This window comes from Sparus aurata, chromosome 12 (assembly GCF_900880675.1).
Source record: "Sparus aurata chromosome 12, fSpaAur1.1, whole genome shotgun sequence".
NCBI lineage: Eukaryota > Metazoa > Chordata > Actinopteri > Spariformes > Sparidae > Sparus > Sparus aurata.
The window spans coordinates 7,203,865-7,220,932 of record NC_044198.1 but is presented as its reverse complement, the minus strand read 5'-3'; the positions used below and the strand labels follow the sequence as shown (position 1 = coordinate 7,220,932).

Below are 17,068 nucleotides of genomic sequence, written 5' to 3'. Positions count from 1 at the left end.
AATGTTTTTAAATAAGATCGATTGATTGTTATAACAAAAAACGATATACATTTGCATTTCTTAATAACGTGAATAGATCCTCTTATTACTCAAAAGTATATTGTGATAATGTCAAAACACCTAACACTAATCTTTTTGTGTACTTCGTTATGAAATAAATATCTCATTATAATTTGAAACTATTTTACTCTAACCCTCAAAATATGTTATTACCGTAAACTTTTACGAAACTATACTAAACGTACTAACTATAATCTAATACTGAACCTTTTTTTGTTTTTAGTTTTTCTTTTTTCATTTCTGGATATGCATTAATATAACAGTAGCTGATGTAGGTAAATCTCTATAATTCTTTGGAGCGAATGGGAAAGACTCAGTTAGTCACACAGGGTACAGACCAGTAGTAACATCAGCGAAAACCCATGAGGTCAACAAGAACCAGGCTCAAGGTCAAAGCGCAGGTTTATGTTTGGGGCTTCTAACGTCCTCATGGTGTCTATGACATCCTCCATGTGTGTCTGGATGTGCAGGTCCTCAAATACATCATCTCTACTTCTGGTCCATGTGATCCCATGTGTCTGTAGGGAGGCCAGCCCATTATCCGGCTACAGACAAGCCAGTGTGTAGCTACCACAGCAGGCCGTCTCAGGTGACACAACTATTCACTATTCAGCTCTGCTACAGCCGCTCTTTCTGGAGCTGATGCTGCTGCTGCTGCTGCTGCTGCTGGTGGGGATATTAAGAGATTACCTCTGTGCTGACATTTCATGGGCTGAGCTCTTTAGTTTTCCACAACGGACAGCTGTAAACAATAACTTGTCACAGTAATGGTTTCTGTTTCTGTCTTATTTATGTACTTCACACTCACATTGTTGCTTCTGTGAAGTGTAATGACTCCACAAAGCTCACACGGCGTGTTAATGTGGAGTATAAAGGTATTATTCCTCATGAATGAGGCAGATGGCTGGAGGGGCAGATTGCAGGGTTTTATTAATGACCAAATAAATGGACGTTTGTCGCATGGCTGAAGGGTACCTCTTGGTTTTGTGAGCTGCAGATTTTGGTTTTTACCGGCAGCAGAGGTCCCTCCCCCTTCCCCCAAACTGTGCCAGCAGTCCTGCCGGTGTGGAGAGCGCAGCCATCTGCCACTCTGAGTGTGTGTGAGTGTGTGTGTGCTCTGTGATGCCAGCACAGGATACTGCCTGGGTGTGGGCCTGTGATTGGTGGAACACAGTCTGTGGCATGACAGTTTTTTCATTTTTTTTTTTTTTACTCCAGAGCCTGTCTTCAGGTTTTGTTTCTGCTTTTTTGCCTAGACATGTTCCCATAAAACCAGAAATCTTTGAGGGTTGTGCCAAAAACCATGTCGGGATTCTGTGTCTGTGTAGCCAACTGTCATGGAATTGTTGGACAACGACAGCAGGTAGACAGTTTGTAAAAATCTTTTAGAGGCAGCAAGCCCCAATATCTAGGCCATTAGACCATTGTGGCAAAATGGTGCAAATCTATGAGAAGGACAGCATTATGGCAATATTGGATCAGCAGGATGTTTGCGTCAATGTGATGAAGCACCTTGGTATTAAGACAGACAAAAATATCTCTATAATAGTTTGATAGATTGCCTTGACAATACCTACAGATATTCATGACCCCTAGAAAATGAGTCTTACTGACTTTGGTAATCCCCTGACTTTTCTTATTTGAATGATTTTGTTATCCTTTAATCGCCATTTAATATCTCCAATACTGTGTGGTTTATGACCAAATGGTTTAACTTGAGCTGTAAGCTGATTTGGATTTAGTGATATTTAGTAAATGTGTGCATGCTAACATGCTAAACAAAGGCAGTGAACACAGAAAAACATTTTACCTGCACTTGTTGGCATTATGTCAGCATAATGATAATATATATATCATATATCCACACTTTGCATTGACAATTAGATATACCGTGCCTGTTAGTGAATATTACTGTCAAGTACAGGTGTTATGGTGAGATGTTTTACCCTTTCTTGTTACATATAGCCTGGTTTAAGTTTTGTTCATGTTATGTTGGATATGTATATTATGGCGGTAATGTTGTTGTGCAGCAGTTTGGTTGAAGGCAAAGTGAGTCCCTGATACATCTAAAAAGTTTTGAGGAAAGAACAAAAGAGGCTAAATAAAGTGTTTGTATTCTTAGAAATGAAAGAAAGAAGTGAAGACATTCAGAAGCTACATTGGGACATTGAACATTTATACTTATCCATGTGTCTGTCTGTCTGTCTGTCTGTCTGTCTGTCTGTCTGCCTGCCTGCCTGCCTGCCTGCTTATCGGAATACTGAGATAATACTGAGGCTGGGCCATCTTTCTGTTTAATCCCCTGGCTTCTGTCACTGTGTGTGTGTGTGTGTGTGTGGGTGTGTGGGTGTGTGTGTGTGTGTGTGTTATCAGAGTTTTCATTTCCTCACAGACAGATCAACAGAGAGACAAGGGGGATAGAGAGAGGAGGGATGACAGAGAGAGGCTAGTTTGCACTGCACAGTGCTGTTTCTGCTGCTCTTTTGGTTGTTGGTTAACCGGTGTCTATCACAGAATGTACCTGGCTGGCACCACTGTGAACTTTTCATGGCCTTTTTGTAGAGTTGACATTATTTTATCTGTCGGATCTTTGAATGAAGCGTGAGAAGATGATCATTTCCTGTACCCTAAGCAGCCGCACAGGGGAACAAGATGCTTAACTTCACCGGTTAACCTCATCCAATGGCAGGGCAACAGACAAAGCATCACAGAGTGCATAGCTGCTGCTCTTAACGGCTCCTTGTCCTTGTTGTGCTTGTTCTCAGTTTTTGTTTTTCCAAAATCATGTTTTTTTGGCATTATAACAGCTCAAGGGCAAAAAATGTCTTTGTGCATCCCTTTACGTTCATTCATGCATTCTTCTGTATTATCAGCTTTATCCAACCTGTTGCTTATTCACAAGCATTACCGTCATCATCATCCCATTGAAACGCAGGTCTAACGTGACGCTGCAGGTGACAATCAGTCAGTGCTGTGACCAGTCAAACCTGATGCTTCCAGGTCTTTATTCACAGTGACCTCTTTAATTTCACAACAGCGTTCAGATAAAGTTACTCCTCCTCTTTCATCTGTTGACACAAACACAACCTGCTGTGATTATTTACCACAATAGCAGAGTGAACACAAACACTGCCAGAGGCCAATAGTTATTTGGCCAGTTCTGAATTATTCACACTGAGGTGTTCAAACTGACTGCTGCTCCAAATGATATTAATGTGAATGGTGATTCCCATGGAGGTGTGTTCCCAGCATCAGTTGAGAAAACGATTGTGAGAGGAGGGTTCCGTCGTTTACAAGACAAAGTTCAACACTTAACTACAGGAAAGAGTTTGACAAAAAAAGTCAGAAAGACAATTTACATGGCAAGTATCCAAAAGGATTTTGTTTGTCGGACAAACCAAGACATTTTGGCTCTTGTGGCTTATCAAGAAAATAATCTGCAGATGAATAAATAATGAAAACAACCATTGGTTGCAGCCCTACAATGACAATAGATTGACTCTTGTTTCTGTCCTATTTTCACAGCCATCAAGGTGAACTGTCAGGGCTCATGTGGGATCTCCAACAAAATGAATGACAGCTCATGGGCCCTGGAGGAGCAATACTTCAACAGTACGTTGTCCGTTGCTGACAAAGGTGAGGACCGAACAGCAGACAACCTTCTTACTTCATTGGCTGCTGTTGATCTCCATTCATATTTGTGTACACTATTAAGAAACATCATTCACCTCATGTGTGCTACAGAGAATGGAAACCAATGGCTGCCTGGAAGTCAAACACTAAAAGTGAACTGGTGTTTGTTAAACACCTGTGTAGCCCTTGCGCAACACAACACCTTTAAGCGCACGTGACTGTATATTCCCTGCTGAAATCCAATATATGAACAAACGGTTTTATCCATTTCCTCTGAGAGCACTGAAATGTCAGAGCCCACACATCCCTGCCATAACAGAACTGTGCGACAACACTGAAGCCTCTTGCCTTTCACCTCATTAGGTTTATGGGAAATCTGCTGCAACAGGCCTAATCTCACAGCGGCAGCAGCAGGTTTTTTTGGTCCTGTAGAGAGGAGGTACAGCCTCAATCAGTCAGAGTAACTGTCCCATCCAGTCTGCCTCTCTGCATGTTGCCTCCCTGAGATGAGACGTGGTCATCAGGTTGGACATGCTCTACAGAGGACAGGTTTAGATCTTTTCCCCCACTATCTGGCTACCATCCTGCCCTCATGCACTAAAGCCCTGCTCACCCGCGGAAATGAAGGCTTACTGGGCCTTTGTTGTGACCGTGATCTTCCATCTTTTGTATGCGATGCTGATACCGCCCAGAGCCAGAAGGTGAAATGTGCCATGCATGCATGAAATCTGTTGTACAGGGAAATCCACTGTGAAAGTTAATGGCAGTCATTAGAGCATGTAATCCATGCTGGTAAAAACACCAAGAATCAATTCAATGTTTAACTAACAGGACTGTGTCCTTCAACATGTGGTATGCACCTGTAATATTACGTGCTATACTGGTATGTAGTAATCAAGTAGAATGCTGAAATGTTTCTTTGTGTTTTCATTTTATGCTTTATATTTGTACTGTACTACATTTCAGCTAGGATTATTGTACTTTTTATTCCACTGCATTTATGAAACCTATACATTCTAGTTAACTTGCATTATATAACTTTACATAAAAAAATATGATTGAAGGCACCGCGCATAGGATTCGGGGGCCGAAATTGAATATAATATTCATTATGATGTTTTCAGTAGCCAAGAACGAACAAAGCAAACATTGGTTCTAGAGACGTACATCTACAGTTTTTTGTGTTTTTAGTCGAGAGGAGGAGGTCTTTAGGATTAGATGCCAGCTAAAGCATTAAAATACTGCTTGTTAATGCAAAAGTCCCAAGAAGCAATAATTAAATTTATACGTATAGATATATGAAATGTACTTGACGCATGTATTCAACATTGCTACTTAAAATGAATTGGCTGAAGCCAACATATTACCTGCACAATTATTCACAGAGATTTTCTTATCTCTCTGCAAACAAATTCATGCCATTGTTATGGCCCAAGGTCGTTTATACATGTTATTAAAACTGCTTTGTTTATTGTACATGATTCAAATCAGGACTCTTCTGTCATATACCAAACAGGGAAGTGGAACTCATGCACCAAAGCATGCACAGATTATTCAAACTGATCCAACAAACAGGCACAGGCGTGAACACACCTGCCTCGCAAAGCAACATACCTGTTGGCATACAACTGTATAAGCTTTATTCTGAATGATGCATGGATACAGGTGTCTGAGGACTATTTAGAAGAGTAGAAATATATGTAGTAAACTTACAGCCAAGGTCTACCTTGATTAAATTATAAGAACTTTTATGAAAGAAAAGAGTTGGGTTGGATATCAAACCTCAACTCTTTTACTGTCTGTGGTGAATTGACACACCTGTCCACAAGACCTTCTGATGTGCAAACACTTTACCTTACTCAATACACAAATATATATATATATATAGTATATGTATATATGATATATATATAATATATAGGTAGTATGTATATCTATATATATATATAATATATATATATGATTCTATATATATATATATATAGATATATATATATATATATATATATACATACATATATATATACATATATATATATATATGTATGTATATATGTATGTATATATGTATATATATATGTATATATATATATATATGTATATGTGTATATATGTGTATATATATGTATATATGTATATATATATATATGTATATATATGTATATATGTATATATATATGTATATATGTATATATATATATGTGTATATATATATATGTATATATGTATATATATATATGTGTATATATATATGTATATGTATATATGTATATATGTATGTATATATATATATGTGTATATATATATATGTATATATGTATGTATATATATATATGTGTATATATATATATGTATATGTATATATGTATATATGTATGTATATATGTATATATGTATATATATATATATATATATATATATATATATCTTTGAAAGTTGTCTAAAACTTATTCAGCATCTTAGTTCACAGATACAAACAGTGTTCAGTAAAACACCAGGCGAACCACGCTCCAAAAACAGAGGAAGACATAAATAATTCATCAGACACCTTCCCTCTGAGCTCTCCTTTATCTCTGTCATTTTTCCGTATCCCATTCTCTTCCAAAAATGGGCTGCTCTGCCCCCAAGGGCCGAGCGACCACACACACACACACACACACACACACACACACACACACACACACACACACACACACCACACACACTATTGCACAAAGCAAGCAACGCTCACTTTGGCTGACTGATAATGTGGTATGCCACAGATGCTTGACGGTTGGAGGAGTAAAGACCAGTGATGTCAGTGTCTACTCTTCATCCTGTCACTGCTCTCAGTTAATAACCTTCAGGGAATAAAGATTTCACTGTGACAGTTGGATTGTGGTTTAACTAAAGATTTGTTTGGGAAACAGACAGCTTTATATTCAGCCCATGCTTGAGAAGACTCACTGTCGCATTTCATGTGTTTTCAATATTTTAGATTATCCACTGATTAATCTTTACACATCTCTGCACAGACGTTATTTGTTTTTCATCATGTTTGAGAGGGACTCGCAGTTCTGAATGAAAACAGACTTTTAAAAGCACATTAAAGTACGTAGAAGGTCTTTTATGTTTTCTTGAATTATATTCAGACAACATGAGGCATAAAACACAACTAAAGAAAATTAATATAGAGTCTATAAAGGGCCTGACACCACTGATGGCGCTTGTTCTCAATGCAATCAGTCATTTACTACTCATATGCTAAGATAAATTAATGATCTACCACGACAGTGAGAAAACCTTGAAATATTTGTATTTTTGCAAAGTGAAAGGAAGCGTCATTTGTTGCCATTCAAACAACTACAGCTCCCTTGAAGCTTTTTCACTGGCACCATGGAAATCATGTGGACAAGTTTATTTATTCATTGTGTCTCTTATGGAGATGTTAAAGAAGATCGGAACGTTGCCAGGCTGCCAGCAGCATTGCATCTCCAGTCAGTCTTCATTTTTTTAGGACAAAAGGATTATTGGGACCCAATCTATACACAGATGGGTTCAATCCTTCGTTCGTCGTGTTTTCAAACAGTGTTTCTCTGCCCCTGTGTAAGCTCTACACTCTGCTGGTGAATATACAAAGTGGCTGTTGCATGACTGCTTCCTCAAGCAGTAAACATGATGCAAATGAACACACAGTGCTTCCCCTCAGGAAACTGAGACCAACGGAAAAAGTTGTGCCCGTCCCTAATGAGGAGAGACATGTTGCTGTCTGAAAGAATTTAATTGGGCCTTCAGCGCATCTAGAGAATTAATAACCAGGCTGGCTCAAGGTGTTCGTAGTATGACATGGATGGAAAGGCATTTATTGGTGCCTTTTATGCTCTTGTTAAACATTTAACGGCGCTTATGAAGTCAACAACTATGAGTAATGGTCTTTACAAAAATGCAGCCTTTAAGCAGAATCTCGATGAGTGGATATGAGTGTGATAAAATATAGTTGTTTTGGAAGCCCTTCAATAATTTTCAAGAATACACAAAGAGAAGTGCAGTAAATTATTGGATTAGATATAATTTATTTCAGGCTTTGACATACTTTAGAACATTTGGTGTTTATAGAGCCTTAATTAGTAAAATAAAAAAGTAAATATGGATCTAGTTTCTGTGTAAGCTAACAAAAAATACAAATCCAACTGAAAGAAGGAGAAATTGGGTTGTGAGTGGGGTACTGTAGCCAACCGGTGCGATATCTGAACACTGCAAACGGAGTGCTTGGTTATTATCATACACATTGCTAATCTAAGAAAATGTGCTTCACATAGTTTGTTTTGGTCCCAGACACCTCCTCATACTCGATTGCACTTCCTGTTGAGGTCCCCAGAATGTCACATGTGTTTCTGAAAACACAGCAAGTGCTGCTTCACTTAACCCTGTGTTGTCAGATAACATCAGAAATACAGTGTTTGCAGACTGACATTGTTGCACTTCAAAGGGTTTTTATTTTCTTCTGCACTGCTGCTTGATTGAACTCTTAAAGTGTGAAAATATGTTTTTATTACTTTTTTTTACGTTCCTCCTGCATTAGATTCTGAATTATTTTTAATTCCTACATCTTGAGAGAATTAGCATGGTTATTGTTGATATTTTTGTTATTGTTAACAAATCTTTGGTTGTCCGAAGCCAGATATATTTTCTCCTCTGTCATTTTGTAAAGTACTAAATTAACATTAGCTACAGACTACATTATCCAGCTGTTTTTAGGGAATTGTTCAGCCTTTGAAAAAAAAAAAAAAGATTAATTATGTGAGAGCAGTTTCTAAAGATTTATGTCTTAAGTTGGAAGTTGCTGGGCAGACAGGGTAGGTTGTCTTGCCAGTAAGAAAAATGTAGAACAAAAATGTAGAAGGCTTATCCTTTAATCTATAAGCGCCATCTTGGCACAATGACCCGTTGAAGAATGCACTCAGTCTTGGGTCGATCACTGCTGTCCTCCCAGTGCTTGTAAGTCATTGATTAACTTTGCTGAGAAACGCTCCAACTTTGCCAGGAACCACGACCAACAGTTTATCACTCCCTCTGACACCAGCTGATTGGTTTCAGTCGCTTGTTTTGTCCGCAGCAAGGAACATCTCGGCTCAGCTGTCTTTGAACAGCAAAGCCTGTTTGTTTCAGAAACACCTTCCCTCTGGGAAAGTAGGTGAGCGGCACAGACAGGGGGCCTCACGTGGACATCTGATCTTTACTGCAAGATATACAAAGTCTAAATAAATACACTCCCCGACATCCTGATGACTATCAATATATGAGTACCTGTAAAAGTCATTAGCATTTCTTTCTATTATCGTCAAGCTAATAAAACTTCCTCTTTTACAGGAACTCTGGCAGCAGGCGAACACAGTTTCCCTTTCCAGTTTCTCATTCCAGGTGAGTTTGAGATTAACTTCAGTGACCTGTTTAACCTCATTCTTCCATGTCAGAGGCGCGGCCTCTGTTCCTCTAATAGTTTTCCCATGGACTTGCTTTATCAGAGGCCCAGATGACGTCAGTGGAAGGAGCATGCAGGTGTGATAACCTCTGATAGCGCTGGACTTTTTCCTGGCATGTGTACTTACAGAGTGGTCAGCCTAAAATCCTTTGTCTCTGACACAAAGCAGCCGCACCCACGCAGTGTGTGAAGGATCATTACACAGTTAATGTTTAAGAGACTTGAGAAGAGCATGCCAAATGTGACGCAGCAGGAAAATGCATCATAATTCAACAGCAATTACAAACACATTATAAATCTGAGTAAATCTTTCCTGAAGCCTGACATAAAATTACAACACCATGACGTGCAAATAAGACAAAGATCATATGACCACATTCTGCACCTGTGAGGGCAATCACACACTGTCTGTCTAGTATCCAACATTCTCTGAGGCGTGGGCTGAAGCACAGGGGGGTTCAGGATATTTTTAGTTCCCTCTCCTGTTGTGCAGTCACTGTTTAATTGGTCTTCATGCCCCCATGCTTTGCCCTCCCCTCCTATCAGGCCTTCAGACTCGGGAGCATCAGCACAGGGCATGTTAACTACTGTCAAGTGAGAAGTGGCTCAGCAGAGAATCAAGTGTCTCCTACTGCCCCCTGTTGGTACAGCATACACACACATGTGCTCCTGAATATCTATGAAGTATTTAGACGGAATGAGCCACCCTTTAAATACCTGATGTGATGAGCTGATGAGGTATCTATCCTCTTTGACATATGTTGATGTGTAGAAAACATGTCATCATGTCAACATGGTAAAACATGCAAATATATGTACATTGATAGAGAATCACAGTCAAAATCTCACATCTGTGACAAGTCCCCTGGAAACAGGATCCCCAGTAAATACCTTTCATTTTATTGTAATCAAAGAAGCGCCAATGGATGAATGTACAGAACCAACTCATCTGGAGTGACCAAGTAATGCAGTGTAAAAGTACCTCGTCAGGAGGAATTTAGAAGCTACTCAAGGATGGAGAGATAGAGACCTGAAGTTTGTTTAAATGTTTGTTTGACTGTTTACATTGACACTAATGATTCAGTGTTGTTTTCATACAAACCCAACACAAAAAGTATTTCAAGCATTTTAATTTAATGCAACTATGGCAAGCACAGTCCAGATATCACAACAGCTGTGTTTCAGCTCCTGACAGGGTCCTTGAGCAGGTGACTGAACCCCAGTATGCTCCTGTTGTGCAGCTCAGCTGCCATCAGTGTGTGAAAGGGTGTGCTTTGGTGTATGAGAAGAGTATGATGTTCAGTTTTGTTGAAACTGTTTTAGAGAGGTGTTGATTCAACTTAAAGCTCATTTTGGGGTATCAGTATTTAATTAAGACTCTTTGATGACCAGTTAAAAGTTCATTGTAGTACGTTGAACAAAGCTGTACAGGGGAGGACTAAAATAATTTCCTCTGCAGAGCCCAGCTCATTTATCTGAAGTGGATGCATCAGGTGTTGTTCTTGCCTGATGATTTCTCACTGCTGGAACAAAGACATTCAAAGAGAAGAGGAAGGCGTAGGCTGAGATAAATTCAGTACAAGGACGCTTAGAGGAGTAAATAGGGTTAGATAAAATGGTGGATGGCCTCATTCCAAACCGACACAAGATACAAGTTCAGGAAGAGAGAGAATAGAGATAACAACAGAACAAAGGAGATGAAAACAATTGATACACTTTAATAGAGTGCCTCAAACTTTTATCCTTTGTAAATGAGCATTTTTTTATACTATCTAAGCATCCGTGTTTTCATACAAATACCCAGAATAAAAACTGAATAACTGGTGAGCAGCTGGTTATCTAGTTCCGTCAAGAGCAGCCTTCACATCTCTATCCTCCTATCCAACTGCCGATTTCTGAAATTAAACTGGATAATTTGGTATTGTGGGGGTCTTATTGGCTGCTAGACAAACTGTGTGAAATGTGTGCTGCTTTAAAGCCAAACCTATTGAAATCACATAAAGTGTTACCTCACTTACTAAAATCCTTCTCTACTTGATCTGTATGCCTCTGAAGTCAAGATCTAAATTTTAAAGTTTAGTGGAGTTATGCGTGTGGAACTTAAGCGCAAATTGACAGTTGTTGACAAGTAATGATCATTTTTTGATTAATAAGTCATAAGATGTCTGGTGTGTAAACTGCGCCAAATTTGGATAAAGACTTTATCCAAATTCCAAAGACTTTTTCTTCAGACATTAAGGTTTCATATAATCTTTTTTGTTACAACAGCATGTCATTTACTGCATTTGAACTTTCAATGAGGAAGTGATACATATTGAAATGTAGACATTTTAATGCTGGTGAAGGGATGTTTATACATAACTTAGGCATCCAAATCAAACTGAGTCTACAGCTACAGCAGTGCTTAGAGCCTTAAAGCCAGATCAGCAATCGATCAAATACATCTTTATGAATTCCAAAAAACTTGCACAATGGGTGCGGGTAGAGCGTCTCACTTTCATCTGTCATTTTCTCCCCCAAGGTAGCACACACTGTTGTATTATTGTAGCTAGTTAGCTAGTTAGCTAGTTAGCCAGTTACTGTGTCTTCTTCTTTTTTTTTTTATCCTGTGTTATGGTGGGTGGCAACAGGTGTTCGGGTGCTTTACTGCTACCTGCTATGACAAAGTGAGAAAGGAAGGTGAAAGAAATGATTTAAGAGGTGCTGCATAACTTACACAATATTATCATTTGTTTATTGTAGCAGACATCACAGTTATCATCAATATTGATGTATCGGGACAGCTCCTGTCCAGATCAAATGTCATGGCAGTCCATTCCGCAGTTGTTGAGGCAATTCACAAAAGGCAATTCACACCATGAGGCTCACATTTTGTGAACCTCATGGTGGCCCTCGGTGAAATGTCAGTAGAATTTATCTTGAGGGGACCATGAATTATTCTCGCTTTGAAAACAAATGTATTGTAGCCCAGATTTAACACAGGTGTCAAGATCTTGTTTACAAATCAAAATGCAAATCAAGTGCTTACTGAAAGTCTTAAAAGATGATGTTGGGGTACTTCCTGTTGAAACTAAGTTGGCACCTTGAAGTAAAACAGCAGCTAAAGAGCCAGAAGAAGTTCTGTCTGAGCTCAAAAGAACAAGTCAGGCTAAACAATCCTCTGCCACTTTCACAAACCACCAGCAGCTCACTGAGGTGTGTCCCCAGAGAAAGTCAGCCTGGTGCTTCAGTCTGTCCCCTGTCAGTCTGTCTGCAACAATTCAACAACAGCCCACCTTTCATGGTTAATTCTTATTGACAGCAGCAGCAGACTCGTCCCTGGAGCAGCTGCCTGCCTAGCTGACATTAACATCTGAATGAGGATGCAGGGGAAAAAAAGGAACACATTAGAATTGTGATGGTGAGAGTGGCTCAGCTTTAATTTTGACAACTCATTAATCACCTTTTTGTATATCCTGTTTGGGAATTTATATGCAAATTGATTGTACTTGTCGGAAGAGGGTTTTTTCCTGTCTCCCCTGGCTCTGAATATCTCTCTCCATCTGTCTGTCTGGCTGCTTTCTCCCCAAATAGTTATTTTTACCTCCCTCTCCTTAAATTTCCTTCCCTCAAGCACTTTCCCTCCCCATTTCTTCTTGTTCACTGTCCTTTGAGTCACATAAACAATCCGTGTCCTTTCGATGCAAGATGAGATGTGCAGAAATCAGTCTGAAGGACTTACATCTTGTGACAGCTCTGATAAAGGTCTGCGTGGATCAGGACAAATCCAGTTCTGTCTTCCCCCTACTAGTAACATTCTAAAGTATAATCTATTAAATTTTTAGTCTGATGAATCCAACTTTTTGAAGGGCATTGCATTATTGCAATCTTTTGTAAAATAATGTGTTCATTTAAAGATATAGTATGTAGAAATGCTGCATTAAAATTAACAACAAACAACTATATCTGTAATACATTTTGTTTGGTGCACTTTCATTATCCTAAATGAATCCAACAATGTTCAAACCCAGAGAAATCCACAAGTTTATTCAAGGTAATGGTGAATTTCATTCGGTTGCTGCTAGGGCTGGGCAATATGGCCTCAAATCAACATCACGATATACTGAGCAACTCACCTCGATAACGATAAATGAATGATAAGTAACCCCCCCCCCCCCCCCCCACCTAAATAAAAGGAAAAAGAATCCTGTGTATTTACAGAAATGCCACTTTAAAAGGACTGTAAAACTACATTGTAGTTAAGATTTATATTATTTATTTGGTAGTTAAGAACAACTGATAAGCACACGATTGAACAGCTGAAAAGCACAGATTACTTGAAATGACAACAACTGAACAAGTTTAAAAGTATAAAATATACAGTCCCTTATAAACAAATTCTAAGCTTCTCGCTTCTCCCTTTTTTTATTTCTTCGAATTGAATCACGTGGTTGTACTGCAGGTGGTGGAAGAGGTTGGATGTAAATAAATAAACATTTTGAGGACTTCAGAATCAGAATCTAAGACTTGAGACAAAATAGTAGAGAAGTTGACATTGCTGCTTAATAATATGTTAACCTCTTGAGCATTAGAGAACTTTTTTTACCACTATTTTCTTTATCATTATATATTTTTGATAGACACAGAATCTGTTTCAGAGGTCAGAGGGTCACATGACATGGAAGCTATTGAGAAAAAAAAATCAAGATTTCTGCATATTAATATTCATATAAAATAGAGGAAGCACTAAAGTACAATAAACACAGCTGTGTCTCATTCATCCAGTTTACTAATACAATCTGCTGCTGGAGTCACTGGGCCCCATGACATGGAAGATATTGAAAGAGCTGCAATTATTTTGTATTAATATATTTATGCTAAGTAATTTGATGACGGTCCCTAAATCAGTTTCCAGCGTTTCAGTGCCATGTTCTGGGAGGTGAGCTGACCGTCCTCCTGCTGCTCACACTGAGTGAACCTCAGTAAAGTCGCGGCTGGACCCGAGTAGAGCTTAGAATCAAGCCCGACCCGAGCCCGTGCACGTTGTGTCCGAGCCCGGCCCGACACATTGAATGTAATTATGAGCCCGAGACCGATTTAAAACGACAACTGTTTGATACGTGGGCTGTTATAACTGACGTTCTCGACTACAATTGCGAGTTGTTTGAACTACAGAAATCTTAATGAATAATGCAACAAGTGCCGCACTTAATGTACTCGACAAAGCTGACAAATGTTATTATCACGGCCCACGACTTGGGTCCACAGTCACACCTCCGACTTTCCTCCAAACTTGCTCAAAGTTAATTCTACTGTTTTCATTTTTTTCTTTACATCTTCATGCTCCATGTTGCACTTAAGCTACACAATCAGTGATGCCGGTAACGCGTTACTAGTTTTGTCATTTTCCTTAGTAAAAACTATATATTTTTGCTTTCTTCTTGCGTCTCGGGGAGTGACGTCACGTACGCGAGAAGTCACGTTTTCCAGCATGAGGACACTCACGTGTCAGACCACGCAGAAACACAAATGCAAACAGCAATGGAGGGAGGAGAGAGATGCGCGCTTTCTAGCTGTAAATACAGTCATTATTTTGAGTGAATAAAAAACAAAACACAAAAGTTTGATCAGTGGACCGGCCCGGCCGAAGACAGTGGCCTGTTGCAGCCTTTGAACGCAGCATCATTACACAAACTGTCCGCCACTCACAGCGAGAGTGGGTTCACTTGATTACTAACCTGGCATAGCTGGGGTCGCATCGGCGGGCGGAGTTTGCCATCAAATTAATGTAAAATAAGCACATTGGTATATGCCGGGGTAGATTAATCAAGTGGACCTAACATGTCCCCTGACCCTAGTGGATGTTATGCCTATGACACCGAATATACCGACATGGCCAAAATGACGTCAATTTCGGTATCGGTAAATTTTCAGTTTATTGCCCAGGCCTAGTTGCTGCCACTACTTCCAGGTTAGGGAAGTCAGAAGACGAGAAAACCTTCACATGAACTAAACTTCAAAACTTTGTGAACATGCATGCCTTAGTCAGATAGATGTTTCGCAATACCAGCAATCCTTGTTGTTAGCAAGTTTGACTAGAAAGTGCATTATTTGTTTATTCAAATGTTTATTCGTATGACTCATGCAGCGCACTAAACAGCCAGAGTGCTACATTAGCCATGAGCTAACATTAGCCAGCAATAGCATGGAAGTAGAGTGTGTGTGTCTGTGTGTTTAAATTCAGGTAAATTGAAATGTGCTAATCACCACAGACTTCCATTCTCCTTGCTTTTATGTCTCCATGAAATGAAAATACATTTCCTATCCAGCTGCTCCGGCCAGCAGTCAACATAAGATAAACACCGACAACGGAGGTTTCCTCAGCCAATCGCTGCTGCAGTCAGGCTGATAAAAAAGAGGAGTGAAGAAATTTCCTTAATTCCTTGTCCCTTTCTTTAAACATAATAGTTTTTGCCATACTTGTGCACATGAAAGGCTGTAACAAGATGTGTCTATGCTATGTTTCACAATTTACTTTAAGCAGCATTTCATATTTTCATGGGTTATTCAAGATACATTTGAAACTTTAACATTTGAAAGTGAAAGTTATACCTTTAGATTAATACATCAAACATGGGGGATTTTGTAGTCCCTACATAGGACACTGCAATTTCTTCACTGTCAAATAAGTTAGTGTATTGTCTTTTTCATGATGCTCTCTCCAGTTGCTGCCCCAACATCCTACGAGGGACCCTTTGGGAAGATCATTTACCGCGTGAGGGCGGCCATCGACACCTCCCGCTTCTCTAAAGACTACAAAGCCCAAAGGCCATTCTACCTACTCAACCTGCTCAACCTCAACGAGGTGCCTGACATTGAAGTAAGTGCACACATCTCACCGATTAACTTGTTACTTATTGTATTCCTTTACAAACTTGAATGTTGCTGTTCTGTTCTTGAAGAAAGGACTTACAATCATTGCAGCGTATCTCCTTATTTAATCAATCATTGCCTTGGTCGAGGCTTATTCGATTTCATGGCATTACTCACTTATCATTCACTTTTCCCATCATGACTGTCAGAGTTTCCTGGCTCTCTGGAGCTAAGCAGGAATAGAATATCAGCACGGCATCAGCTAACAAGGCTTCGTAATTGTTTACAATGCACAAACAAACATTTATCCTCAAACTCTGTCTGCAGCATCCGAGTTACGCTGTGACCACTAAGAAGTTCAGCTACCTCCTGGTGAAGACGGGGACCCTGATGCTGAAAGCTCGCAGTGACCTGAGAGGTTACATCCCTGGTCAGATCATCAAGTTAGCCACGGAGATCCACAACAAGTCAGGAAAGGACACGGGATATGTACTGGCCAGTCTCATACAGGTAAATTCTTGAATATAATCAGTAATAGTTGTTTTTTTTACCATCATACATTTCTTAACTTCTTGCTGCAATGAGCCAGCTCAGAAAATATGATTTTGTTTCTTTTCCTCTTTGCAAACTCTTGTTTATACAGGTGTTGAATACAGAGCAGTGCTCTGAGTGGAAAAAGAAAAAAAAATGCTGGATTATTAAAATCAATAAAGATAAAATGAGAAACAAGGCTCTCAACAAAGACCATAAGCCTGCCTTTCCCACCCACAGATGTGTGTCTCCATGGTCATTGTCCTATCCCAAATACCATTATAATGAGCACCATTATGAGTGTGCACTGCCCTCTAGAAATTTCCATTTTAGAGGGTAATAATCTTTGAACATTATATAAATCTCTGCTGGGAAGCTTCTAACATAACCATTGATAGAGATAATCCTTTCATGTGGGTGCACATAAAATCTCTGTAACTCAAGATAATAGAGGATTTTCTTGATCTATTTCAATTGTTCATGTTTCCTTGCAATTACCTTGAGGCGGGTAAAGTGGTGTGACATCACCAT

The 17,068-nt window shown here is 39.3% G+C and overlaps 1 protein-coding gene across 1 annotated transcript in view; it reads left to right on the top strand.

Moving 5' to 3' along the window:
* Positions 1–17,068, top strand: part of arrdc1b (arrestin domain containing 1b) — a 40,865-nt gene that overhangs the window by 17,604 nt on the left and 6,193 nt on the right. The window contains exons 2-5 of the mRNA XM_030436362.1: positions 3,586–3,696; positions 9,043–9,093; positions 15,859–16,013; positions 16,334–16,516. Of these exons, the coding sequence (XP_030292222.1) occupies positions 3,586–3,696; positions 9,043–9,093; positions 15,859–16,013; positions 16,334–16,516 (500 nt within the window). The remainder of the gene's footprint in view (positions 1–3,585; positions 3,697–9,042; positions 9,094–15,858; positions 16,014–16,333; positions 16,517–17,068) is intronic.